The sequence below is a fragment of the Ruditapes philippinarum genome, unplaced genomic scaffold (genome assembly GCF_026571515.1).
Source record: "Ruditapes philippinarum isolate M1 unplaced genomic scaffold, ASM2657151v2 ctg7365_1_1_1_1, whole genome shotgun sequence".
NCBI lineage: Eukaryota > Metazoa > Mollusca > Bivalvia > Venerida > Veneridae > Ruditapes > Ruditapes philippinarum.
The window spans coordinates 32,146-46,111 of record NW_026853194.1 but is presented as its reverse complement, the minus strand read 5'-3'; the positions used below and the strand labels follow the sequence as shown (position 1 = coordinate 46,111).

At 32.9% G+C, this 13,966-nt stretch overlaps 1 protein-coding gene across 1 annotated transcript; it reads right to left on the bottom strand.

The window, feature by feature from the left end:
- Nucleotides 1–4,815: 4,815 nt before the first annotated feature.
- Nucleotides 4,816–8,540, bottom strand: LOC132736041 (uncharacterized). Its single transcript, XM_060723092.1, has 3 exons — nt 8,330–8,540; nt 5,667–5,886; nt 4,816–5,278 (listed from the first exon to the last, which is right to left on the bottom strand). Exons 1-2 carry the CDS (start codon nt 8,523–8,525, stop codon nt 5,690–5,692), a joined length of 393 nt encoding a protein of 130 aa, XP_060579075.1. The 5' UTR covers nt 8,526–8,540; the 3' UTR covers nt 4,816–5,278; nt 5,667–5,689.
- Between the last annotated feature and the right edge of the window lie 5,426 nt (nt 8,541–13,966).

The window sequence follows — 13,966 nt, the reverse complement described above, 5'->3', positions numbered from 1 at the left end:
TTCTTTTAGAAAAAAAAAACAAAAACAAAAACAAAACAAAAAATATATAACAGAGAAAATTTGTTCCATACAAGTTCGAGATTTGTAGAGCAATATATTTTGTGTCCCAAATTGATATTATTCAGATTTTCTACTTTCAAGCACTTAAATACAGAATGAAATGTATGCCTAAAAACTCTGGTCAAACTTGTAAATCAGTGTCCTTATCGATTTATTCTAAGAAATGATATGTAAATAGAAAAAAAAACTATCAACGAAATATTTCTAGAATAAATCCAGGCAAATAAACTTCAAACATAATACATTATACATTTGAGAATGCTATTTAGAATTGCTTCGTGTTATATCATAGTGGGCATACAGACAATAAAATATAAGTCATTTGTATTTTTATTTCTCTTGGATATGTCTCATTAAAAACAAAAATGGTTAAAATCATCAGCAATTAATAGTGTAATTCTTAGATTTTTTATTTACAAGGTAAAGATGTAGAGGCCAGAGCACATCGTTTTTATTTTAATTTAAAGGTCACTTAAGCACTACAGTGTTTAGTTGTCCTTTTCAACTTCACACTAAATTCCATTTTCAACTTGTTTGCTTCTTACAATTGTATAGCATTTCTAAAAGTATTGCATTACAATCCGCTGGTTTATTAATTACATGTTTAATGTGTTCTTCCTAATCGCCTGTCCAAATATCAGAACAGGTGAAGCAGAATCTATTTTTAGAATAGCGAAGGTTAACTCATATTATGACCTAGTAAAATATGTAAACAAACCACAAGAATCGGAAGTAGAACTGATATTATAACTTCCTTACCATGAAAGACTACATGGCGGTAAAGTGTCTTACATGCATTTTCAAAAATAGATATTTATACTAGCCATTGTACTGTATCTAATATATCAATAACTGCTGAATATTCAGCTAAACCGCGGTATGAGTCACGAAAATAGTTTTCTTCTTTTATTAATGCGCGAGTTATCCTAGAGTCACGAAAAAACTTTTGATTTGTTAATAATAATGTTTTGTTATAATGTAGAAATATTTATTTCCTACTAATAATGTCTTGGAACTCAGAGGTTACACCTTTATTGTAGTATAATTTGCTGTCCTACTTTTTCGACAGCGGTAAATCGTTTCAGCAGTAATTTGCATATTGCGCAATAATACTACGGGACTACAACGTTTTTATCAATAATATACGTTCATATTTTAACTTGGATAACTTAATTTGAAATTGAAAAGGCTAAATATGGAAGACATTAAGATATCCAGACAAAGTATGGGAGTTTTGAAGGATCAAATTCATGTACTATTTCTTGGACTTGGTTTAGGACACATTGCGCGAGTGTAGCCAACGAAATCCCATGTGTAGATGACTTACCTCTGAACGCGCCTGAGGGCGCGTCCGTCGCAAAAATAGCGTTGGCTTATAGAATTGTCAATAAATGCACAATCACAAATTACGCGGATGAATATCATTATAATCAATGAAAATGCTATTTTTAGCTATGTCGATTACCGAATACTTCAGAGCGTAGTACACATAAATCTGACTTTCGACTAGTGGAATATATACATGTCGGACTGTTTTGGCGAGAAGATGTACGTACATCAGTGTTAAAGAACAGGTTTATCGTGAACAAAATAGCTCGAAATTAATAAGGATTACAAACCCGAAATAAAAATTCTAAATTTAGAATAATATGATTTTATTCAGGCCTTCTTCGTAAAACTTCCCCCTGGCGAAGGAATAAAGCGCTCATTTAGTGTGTGAGAGATCTGGTGTTCAAATCCCAGGCGAGGCAACTTTTTTAAGTGTCATTTTTAAGGAAGTAGCCACGATATACAAGGATAAAGTGTGGCTGTCATAAAAAATGAACATAAATGATTTTTTGATGCCACTCTAGTCATGTAAAATTCTGTAACTGTTACTTTTAAAAACGCAGTCGCTGCATCTCTGTGCCCTGTAAGATGAATCATAGTATATAAAATAGACTGATGCAGGAAAATTCATACAGATATACATCAAAGATCAGAAAATACCACAGCGCTTGCAGGCCTTTGATTTCTTCTGTGTTAAATAATCTCCAGATGGGCAAGTTAACGAAGTCAAACTATTGTCAAGTACTCATTAAAAAAACTTTCTACACTGATTTAATTTGTAGGCTCGGTTTTATTCAGTCCGTTCAAGAGAAATAATAGAAAACATACTGTGTCACAAGTCCTCTAGCAACGACTAAATGCAACACTAAAATGGCGGAAGTCACCTGGAGGTACATGATTGTGAATATTCTGAAATGTTATGGAGGACTCGCATGAAATCATCTTTTTGGAATTGGATTTTGTACCAGACTTACATATAGTCTCTTTTTATAGTTTAAGTTAAATTAGATGTAAGTATGGCTAACTGCTCAAGCCGGTGCTGGGCGTGGAGATGTTGCACTCGTAAACAGTTTCAATAAAACCGATTAAAGATATGTCCATTAATTATTAAAGCTCCGTTCATAACAAGCATTCATGATAAAAGAAAACTTCTTTATGGTTAAACCTATGTTCATAAGGTTCTTTCATGATGGAAGGTATAAAAATCTGGAAGAAAGGTTATCCCTCGGAAGCATTATCACGACAAAATTACATTAAAATTGCAGACTCCGTTTGATTGATTCTGTACATGGGGGATAATGACTAAGTGCAACATCTTAAGGTGTCAAGTGCCGTGTGGCAGCCGTAAAAAGTTGCCCCGTACTTCACTTCAGTGTTGTTATATTTTCTGGTCCTTCGGGATCATTGATACCAACACTATAAAGTGTTGAGAATTGAGTACCGCTCAAGCCGGTGCTAGGGGGCGTGAGGGATGTTGCACTTATTCATTATCCCTCATGTACAGACTCAATCAAACCGAGTCTGCAATTCTTATGTTATTTTGTTGTGATTAATGCTTCCGAGGGATCACTTTGTTTCCAGAATTTTGTACTTCACAACAGCAGGTGTCAAGTGCCGTGTGGCAGCCGTAAAAAGTTGCCCCGTACTTCACTTCAGTGTTGTTATATTTTCTGGTCCTTCGGGATCATTGATACCAACACTATAAAGTGTTGAGAATTGAGTACCGCTCAAGCCGGTGCTAGGGGGCGTGAGGGATGTTGCACTTATTCATTATCCCTCATGTACAGACTCAATCAAACCGAGTCTGCAATTCTTATGTTATTTTGTTGTGATTAATGCTTCCGAGGGATCACTTTGTTTCCAGAATTTTGTACTTCACAACAGCAGGTGTCAAGTGCCGTGTGGCAGCCGTAAAAAGTTGCCCCGTACTTCACTTCAGTGTTGTTATATTTTCTGGTCCTTCGGGATCATTGATACCAACACTATAAAGTGTTGAGAATTGAGTACCGCTCAAGCCGGTGCTAGGGGGCGTGAGGGATGTTGCACTTATTCATTATCCCTCATGTACAGACTCAATCAAACCGAGTCTGCAATTCTTATGTTATTTTGTTGTGATTAATGCTTCCGAGGGATCACTTTGTTTCCAGAATTTTGTACTTCACAACAGCAGGTGTCAAGTGCCGTGTGGCAGCCGTAAAAAGTTGCCCCGTACTTCACTTCAGTGTTGTTATATTTTCTGGTCCTTCGGGATCATTGATACCAACACTATAAAGTGTTGAGAATTGAGTACCGCTCAAGCCGGTGCTAGGGGGCGTGAGGGATGTTGCACTTATTCATTATCCCTCATGTACAGACTCAATCAAACCGAGTCTGCAATTCTTATGTTATTTTGTTGTGATTAATGCTTCCGAGGGATCACTTTGTTTCCAGAATTTAATAATCCCTTACGCCCAATAGCACCGGCTTGAGCGGTACTCAATTTTCAACACTTAAAAGTGGCCAAAAGGAATCTGCGATCGTGATTAAAGGTGCGTTCTTAATTAAAACTGCGTTCATGACTGAAGCTGCGTTCTTGATTAAAACTGTGTTTATGACTAAAGCTGCGTTCATTATCAAATATTCGCTCAAGCTGCGTTCATTATTGAAGCTATGATCATTATTTAACCTGCGTCCATGATTCAACCAGCGTTCTTGTTTCAACCTGTGCTCAAGATAAATAATTAAACTCTGTGTTCGTTCATGGCTAAACGTTCGTCAATTAGCTGCCTCTATATGACTGAAGCTGTGTTAATGACTGAATTTGCATCCATACTTAAAGCAGCGTTAATGTTTAACCCTAAAAAGTTGCTTAAATGAAACATTATCAATGATATTATTTTAGGTCACATACCAACCCCCTTCACAAGCATGGATCATTACTGAATCATACCTAATAGTGAACTTTGGTGAAACATTTCTGCACATGTTTATTATTATCTTTCAGCAACAAGAATATTCGAGCGCTGCTCGGCGTGCAGTTATTGACAGTAGACTTCTTGGCATCTCCATCCTCAAAAAACAACTTATTTACTTTACCGGAGATTTAAAATGTTATCGCAATTACCCGACTTTACTAAATGGACTAATTTTCTTTATGAAGTAGGAACAAACTGTACAAAGGGTAAATAATTGTAATTGTCTACCATGCATGGAAGTGATCTTACGAACGCCGGCTTTCATATATTCAACATAAAATATTTTTGTCTCAACTTTATCTGTTCATTAGTAAGCATTTACTGAACAAATGGTCAAGAGCGCCTTTTTGTATTTTATGCTATTTTCCGTCTTTATTAAATGCCATTAAAAATGTTAAAAAATATATGCCCAGTGAAGGCGTTTGGAGCTGCAGACCCCCAGTGGCTGCGGTCAAATAAAAAACCCAAACAATTTGTATTCAATACAATAAATAATGTTTTATTCAAAAATGATTTAACAGGATAGATTTTTTTTATCATTTTTAAGTAACAAACATAATGTTAGTTATACAGACGACAACAATAAATCAATAAATAATTGCTATAACAACATGTTAATTATTGAACATTTGATCTCCGAGTTATGACGATTTCCTGTGACAATAAAAGCGTCAAGTTGTACAAGTCTCATAAGGAAGTAACCGTCACTAGGAATTTTAAACGAAATAATATTATGGAATGGTGAAAAAAGAAATGAACGAAATAATATTCCCCATCAAGTTATGTGACGTGTCAATATTTAAACATCTAATTTGATATGTTGACAAGATTGCATGGTGATCTTCACACAACAAGAATTGTTGTTTATATTGATGTTAACATCTGTCAGTTAATAATGACATGTTGTTGAAGGCAGGATAATTTTCAGGTCAAATCTGAAAGAAAAAACAAAAAATGACAGTCATTAAATTTTTATATGACGGTTACGTTGTGTTAAGACATATTATACAAAAGAAGTAGACACAAAAATAGTACATGTATTTTGATTGAAGGGTAATATATTATTAATCTGACTTGACAATGCGTTTCCACGTGTCTTTTTTTCGCTTCATCTCCCTAAAATTAATGTACACAGAGGCTTTTATTAAAATAATGTAATGTAAGTTCAAAAAAAAAATGAACCTACAAATTTGAATTTGAAATCATAATAAGTGTTACATCTCTTTCTCAACTCAAGTAAAACTCAAATTTTGGATTTTCTGAGTAAATTTGAAATTATTACAGAATAAGATCAATGTTTTTTTCATTCAAATTATTAATTACCGAACTATTTTGTATCACTTAGTTCACTTCCTGCGTCCAAATGATGTGAAACCGTTATCAAAATCTGGGGCGTCATAATCGATGTATGAGGGGACGCAGCAGTACTGTGGTGCTTGTCTACCCCAGCCCCAGTAATCATTGTCGTAACACAGGCCTGCTTTGATGCCGTATGGTGGGCAGTAATACGAGCACGAGCAATCGTAGTCACCATGAATCAAACCTACAAATATATAATAAATATATTTTTCTAATAATGATGATAATAATAATGATGATGATGAAGATGGTGGTGGTGGTTATGATAATGATTATGATGATCATAATAACAATAATAATTATAACAATAATAATAATGGTATGGTAATTCAGGGTTTTAATTAAAGGAACTCCACTGAGGTCTAAAAGCCAAAATACATAATATTTGAATGTCTTACATTAATAAATCAGCTGGGGCACTAAAACAGACAAATATGCAAATATACTCAGAAATAAATTGAAGAATCGTATTTATGCTGATCTTATTCTTGATCTGATTTGAGGGAAACGCTTTTCAATTTTGGGTCATTTTCACAATTAAAATTATTATTCTTGAAAAGCGGGTTAGCGAATGATCTAAAATGTGGCAAACGTGTCATTGGTCAATACTTAGATCAAATGAAACATTAATCTCAAAAAGTTATTTCCGTCCCGTTATGTAAAAAAACATCAGTGGAGTCCCTTTAAACAGTAAGAATTTAGAAACATTTGAACTTCTGGATATATGTGTGTCATTTTCAAGTTATACAAATCTAAACATAATCTAATCACTTTGTATTCATGCTCATTTTCAAAACTACTTTTTTATCTTCATATAAAGAAAACTAACGTTATGTTTTAGCATTATTTGTCTTTTGGCATATTTCATTTATTTATTTTTTAGTTTTTTGGTCGAATAAATGAAATTAATTATAATAAATGCATAAATATGAATAATAACATGGAAAGAATACAATATTTTCACAACATTTTTGTTGAAGATATGTGTAAAAGTCATTGTATTTTATGACACTTGAGATTATTTATATAAATTCCCTTATTACTTTGACACTCTTATAATTAATTAAATGACCTTTCGCCTGTGCAATAATTTGACCAGGGAAGACACATCTCGTAGATAAATTACACCCCATTAATGATGAAAAGTGACACACGAATTAATTCCAGCATCCAAATTAACATTAATGCATTTTTTGTTTCAGCCATTAACACATAAATGCACATAAATTTGGTTTCAGCTTTTGATGTATATTCCAATTAAAAGCTTTTCTATGTACAATCAGTTAACCGTGGACTGCTGAACAAAAATCCTCGTAAACTACAGTTTCCCAATTGCCGCGGAGCCCAATTACCACCCTTTGTAACAACGGAGCCCAATTACCGCCCTTTTATAACAACAGAGCCAAATAATCGTTCTTTTGTAACGACTTAGCCCAATAACAGCCATTTTATAACAACGGAGCCCAATTACCGCCCTTTTGTAACAACGGAGACCAATTACCGCCCTTTTGTAACAACGGAGCCAAAATACCGCCCTTTTGTAACAACGGAGCCCAATTACCGCCCCTTTGTAACAACGGAGCCCAATATTACCGCCATTTTGTAACAACGGAGCCCAATTACCGTCCTTTTGTAACAACGGAGCCCAATTACCGCCCTTTTGTAACAACGGAGCCCAATTACCGCCCTTTTGTAACAACGGAGCCCAATTACCGCCCTCTTGTAACAACGGAGCCCAATTACCGCCCTTTTGTAACAACGGAGCCCAATTACCGCCATTTTGTAACAACGGAGCCTAATAACCTCTTTGTAACAAGAGATTCACTACGTTTTGTCTACTGCCTCTAAATTTGAAATACTCGTTTCAACTTATTAAGCAAATGTGTGCTACTAAATGTTATATTTCTAATTATTTAGAATTGAAATTGTGTAACATAAATTATCTTCCAAATAGCTTTTGAATTCGTTAATAAAACACAATAAGAGCAATTTGAGTCTATTGTTGCTGTATGGGTTTTTTTTTTTTATTTTTTGCTTCCTTGCATTCTTTTACAAAAAGGATTAAAAATTATATCGATTATCTTTCAAAAGTGATTGAGACCTGAGTAGTTAAGGCTTTTGATTTTGTTGTGGCAATATTATTTCCACTAAAAAAACATTATTGAAATGATCATGATAGTATTGTAACTGGTACACGAAGTACATATGATACAAATATATCCTGCCTCAGCCAGTGAAGATTGTAAATATTTTTCTCTCACATAAAGCCCCGTCAAGCCCCGATTTTTTTCCTCTAAACCTTTTTATTTTTGTATCTTATTATGGTTTTCCAAAAAAAAATACTGATTTACCATATAGAATAATTATTTTTCACTTCTTTTGCACTCAAATTACTACTTTGTTTACAGTTTGCTACCTTTACAATACATTACAGACATTCAATGCTACATTTATTATCAAAATATAATTAAACACATATCTGACCTTCCTAAAAAAATATTGATTTCTGGGTATAATGGAAAAATAGTGCAAAACAACATGAGTATGAACATAACAGTTTTTGGCAAAATTTATAACTATTTAAATTTTTACAAATATTACAAATATAACATGTAGTTTTTACTTACGAACTCTTCTGCTTCCACGTCTGCCAATCTGCATTGATGCAACCAAGCAAGATCCGAGAAGGAGCAGTCCAAGACACACAAGTTTAGCGTTCATTTTAGCTATCTTAAGTCCAGTTACTGCTGGCGACAAACGTTTTACTGAGATGACAACGATTAACAAACAAACGCGTGTCAGCAACGTTTTATACCTATCCATTTTTAATCACGTCTGCGCATTACATGACTTTATGACATTGAAGCGCATATGTGATCATTATTTTGACAAAGTTGTTACATTTTATGAATAATTGGTCATGATCATGATGGCTTTGATAGAAGATAAAAGGTTTGCACTGTATATACATCGACAGCTCTCAGCTATAATTATTGCTTTTTAACTACTTAATTAGAAATACCCTTCACTATGTCCACGAATATTTGAATATCTTAACATATGTATTTTTAAAACAACCATTGACATTGATATATACGGATATTTGACACCTTTTGTAGAAATGCAATTAGTATAAGAATTTACAAATTAGATAAATATAAATATGTACCCCATTGACCGCATTCATTAATTCTTTATTTTAACGCACAGATAAACTTTTCCAGTTTTTCATATTACCTAAAGATATTACCAACTTTTTTGCATCCGAACAACTAACTAAAGTTATACAAAAATGTATTTAAAAATCACAATAATATAAAAATGAATGGAATGAAAATTAAAAAAAAACTTTTAGGGCTATTTGAACAAGTGGCTAGGCCTATAGATAATTTTAAGTTAAACCCTTTATAATCTAAAAAATAAATTATGTTCAAATTCATTTTTGGCTCAAGATATGTCGGATGGTTGATTAAATACAGGAACACCATTGGCATTTTAACTGTTTTATGAAATCTTTCATACAACACAGACAAATATGGTATATTTGATCAGTATAAACGTTTACATAAATGCATGTTTTAAAATATTTTCATCTCTCTTTTTTAAAAATCGGCTTCATCTGAAATTTATTTTACTGATATATATTGCTTTTGTTTTAGATCATTTGAGATCTTTAAATAGTTTCGATATCTTTACGCCGCACCAACACATTATAAAGACACAGTATGTCTTAGAAACAAATAAATGCTTACTTCTATAGAAAGAGCAAACATTAATTTCAAAACGTTTAAATAATGCATTTAGGGTATGTTAAAAGTAGCCTTAGATGTGGAATAATTTGTCATAAAAATAGCATGAAAACAAAGTAGTATTTGGAATTCCATACAGAATACTAAATCACTATAACTGTATTAAATACCAAAATGTAACAGAAAAAGATGGTTCGGGTAACTGACAAATGAGTAACTTTTGGGAAACTATAAAAGTACATCAAAGATAAATGCTTCTGAGAAATAAAGATAAAGATATTCTGGGCCATAATGGGCCTTTAAAGGTCAAATGGCAACTTTCAAGTTTTACTGGTGATGCCCGTCCATGTAGTATTTCAGCCACGATCAGATAACTTGTTATAACCACCAAAGTTCCAAAAGCTGCCGGGATTCCTTTCTGTCATGAAAGAATCCGAAGCCTCTGGCTAGATTCGAACATACAGCGGTGTGGCGCAAGTGGTTTCGAAGTTAATACACTTAACCACTCGGCCAAGGACGCTCCAGTTTGATATACTTTTCAATATTTATATTTCATTATATTAGATCTCCTTATGCATACAAATGAACAATTATTTAAAAAAAAATAATGCATACAGTGTAAATCAAGTTCTGTGCTGGTCTATATATAATGCACAAGGCAATCGGGTAAATTGAACAGACAGTATTTCAAATGTTCATGCCTAATTTACATATCCTAGAGTTTTGTAAACAGAACTGGACTTCAGGCGAACACTTCATTGACAGGAGAAATGAATAATGATGTAAAATACATAGTCACGTTACTGTTTTCTTAGCTATTGATCAATTAGTTCAGTAAACATTGTTTTCATTATGATTTGTACTTTCGTTCGCATATCATATTATTATAAACGGTAACAAATTAGTATTTTAGTTCCATATAAGATACTTAATTCTTTTAACTGTAGAAATGACAAACTAAAAATAAATAAAAAATAAATAAATAAATAAATAAATAAATAAAATAAAATAAATAAAATAGAATAAAAAATCACACACAAAAGAAACTAATATATTCAGCTTTACGACCAAGTGAGTATTTTTTCCAGAAATTGTAACGCACACATGAAGAAGAAGAAAAAAAGAAGTTTTTGAGGAATGAAAATAATTATTATTTTGGGGCTTTATAGGTCTTAAACTAAATGTAAAATTACATATTAAGATAATGATGAAAACAGCAGCAGCAGTTGTTTATCTTAAGTTTTATTTTTTGCGCGGTAAACAGTGAGTTGTTATTATTTTCATGTAACTATTTTTCAGTTTACTCACTCAACCCATACTTATTCCATATGATACCTTTTACTCCCTTATATAGATAATAATGAAATGCTTTGAGTATTCATACTTATTCATAGTTTAAAACGTTACGCCGTCAGATAGATGAAACCTAAATCTGTTCTTCTTATTAAACCAATTGTCTAGTTTACAAAGAATTCTAATATAGTTTTTTTGACTGCATTAAACTACTATCTACATAAAATAATATAGTTATTCAGAATAATCCAAAAGGGACCTTATGTCGCCAATAATGAGGAAAGACATTCAGTGAACAATTGTCATCCCATCCCGGCGGACACTCCACCCCCTTGCACCCTCCATGGAATATTTTCCTCTTTTTAAATTGTTTCATGGGGAAATATATTTACTCGTATTTAGGTGTGCAACCGTTTTTTACACTATCACATATATATGAGCCGCACCATGACAAAACCAACATAATGGGTTTGCGACCAGCATGGATCCAGACCAGCCTGCGCAGTCTGATCAGGATCCATGCTGTTCGCTTACCAACTCTATTACAAGTGGAGAAACTGACAGCGAACAGCATGGATCCTGATCAGACTGCGCGGATGCGCAGGCTGGTCTGGATCAATGCTGGTCGCAAACGCATTATGTTGGTTTTGTCGTGATGCGGCTCATATATTTTTTTCCATAGACAATAATTGTTTGGTTGTCAAGGTGTATACAAACTACAAGTGTCACAGTATATTAACAAGTATACTTCCTGTTATCTCAAGAAAGGTCCAAGTTAAACTATATAGGCTCGCAAGACAGGGTACAGTGATTTCGTGTAATCCTTGCATCGACAAACGCTTTTAAACTTATACAATAGCAACACATAATCAAAACACAAATGTATATACCAATAAAAATGTAAAGTTACATCGATGCCACCAAGTTCTTTCAAATAGAAACTCACTGATGTCATGTACATGTATACTTTATTATGATCTTCTGAGATTTTGTCCATAAACTTCTTTAAATTGTAATTAAGTTTTAAGATTGATTACAAAAGGGTTTCTCGTTTCACCCGTTCTTCCGTACTTTTATTTCACAATCATCTAATTGCATGGTCATATAATATTTGACAGGTTTTAATATAAAATAGAAGTATTATATTCACCTGGTCCCGAATTATCTTATTTATTCTCATATTTATGACATTTCCTGTGATATAAATAACACTTAAGACTTTTCACATCGATTATTGCGACTCTACAGTAATATCTGTGTAAGAAGGCCACCTCCATAGAAAGACCACATAGGAAAGTCTGTTATGTAAAACATTAAGGCAATTTGTCACAATACTAATCCATGAATCTTATTATTATAGCATATTTAACATTGAACAGTACAATACGGGATTATATTGGACGAGTAAAGCGCTGGATAAACCATACTGGACGAGATGTTGACATATTCATCTGTATTACTGATACATTCTAGTATAACTGAGTAATATTATATGTTCAGAGTTATAATTTGATTTTCTATGGGTTTAGTATCCGTTTAAAGGCGAATTATAATTGATTCCAGCACTTTTGAGAGTTGAAAATTGAGTACCGCTCAAGCCGGTGCTGCGGGGCCTCAGGGATGTTGCACTTTTTCATTATCCCTTATGTAAAGACTCAGTCAAAAGTCTGCAATTTTCATGTAATTTTTGTTACGATTAATGCTTCCGAGGGATTACCCTTTCTCCGGATCCGTAAGTCCCCTAAACTTCTAGTATTTTTATTTCTCACTTTTCTTTTATGTATACGTTTTATCACCATTAAAGCCGTGGTTCTATACATATGTTCACGTTTGCTGTAGTTAAAAAATCATTTCTGAAACATTATGTGCCTTTAACACAAATATTACAGCAGCGTACTGATTAAGTAAAACCATTTTTTTTCTAAATTTTATACCAGTCCGCAAAAAGATGACATTTTCTCCGTATAGATACCGGGATAATTCTAAACAGTTTCTGGGAAACACAGTGTAGTAAATCAAATCGTCACGAAAAGCAAGTGCAGTACTCACAAACAAAATGTGCAGTACTCACAAAAAACAAGTGCAGCACGCACAAACAAATACGATGTCCGTAGATCAAAATACCCTGTCACCTGAGCTAACTAGACGGATTGGATAATAATAGTAAAGAAGGCCTATACAAACAGGTTTGTCTGTATGAATGAACTTCGTTGAATGTCACAGAAAATTAATCTAGCTGAATGGCCATTAAAGAGGAAATGGAGAAAAAAATAGGAAAGGAAACTTGCAATAGCTGGCAGTTTTCATTAAAAGTGTAAAACATATCAATAATATCATCGGGAAAGTTCGGTCTTTTTCGCAACTTTCCGACAAATGTTATATTTACATTTGGGCTAAAAACTTTGAAATCTTTGGTCACTGTAATTTGGCAAGGCTGCTTGTTGCTATTTTTTAATTATATTAAAGTGCAAGCACAAGCGCTTGCCAATAATGGTCAAATAATCATAAAATTATCTCCCGTTGATTCTTAAAAACAAAAATACTATCGGCACCCGATTAAAATGAAATATATATATATATATATATATATATATATATATATATATATATACATATGTACGCCTATCGGTACATGTAGTACAACGGTTGTACTCATCACAGGAGCTTGAAATTCTTTAAAATAACCACTATTAGTGATAATATCCAAAAAATACCTCCTTTTTATACTCTATATGGGGTATATTTTGGATATTATCGTAAATATTGATAGAATTTTTAGTTCCGGAGTGCTCATCAACCTAGGCAACTTGTTTCTTTCATACCCACTTTTTTCTTTATTTTTTTTCTTAGGGAATTACTCTATATAACTACTTTTTAGCAGCGTTTTAAGGAATGTCATCAATTAAATCAATACAATGTATTCATATATTTAATGTACATGTAAATATATTTATCTTTAAATAACATACATGTACAATAATGAAATCTTTAGAAATTTCTTTATACTGTTATTTCTCATTACGACTTGTGCTTTTACACACTATGCAAATATTTATCCAATCTCAAAATTATCATCTAAGTGGATATTATCCTTGTAATGTTAAATGTTACATGTATTTTCACATGAATTTCATATGATCACAAAACAAGTTGGGTTCCATTAAAAAATTTTATTTTTGGTCGATTTCTAAATTACACGAACTTCATATTAAATGGCCATAC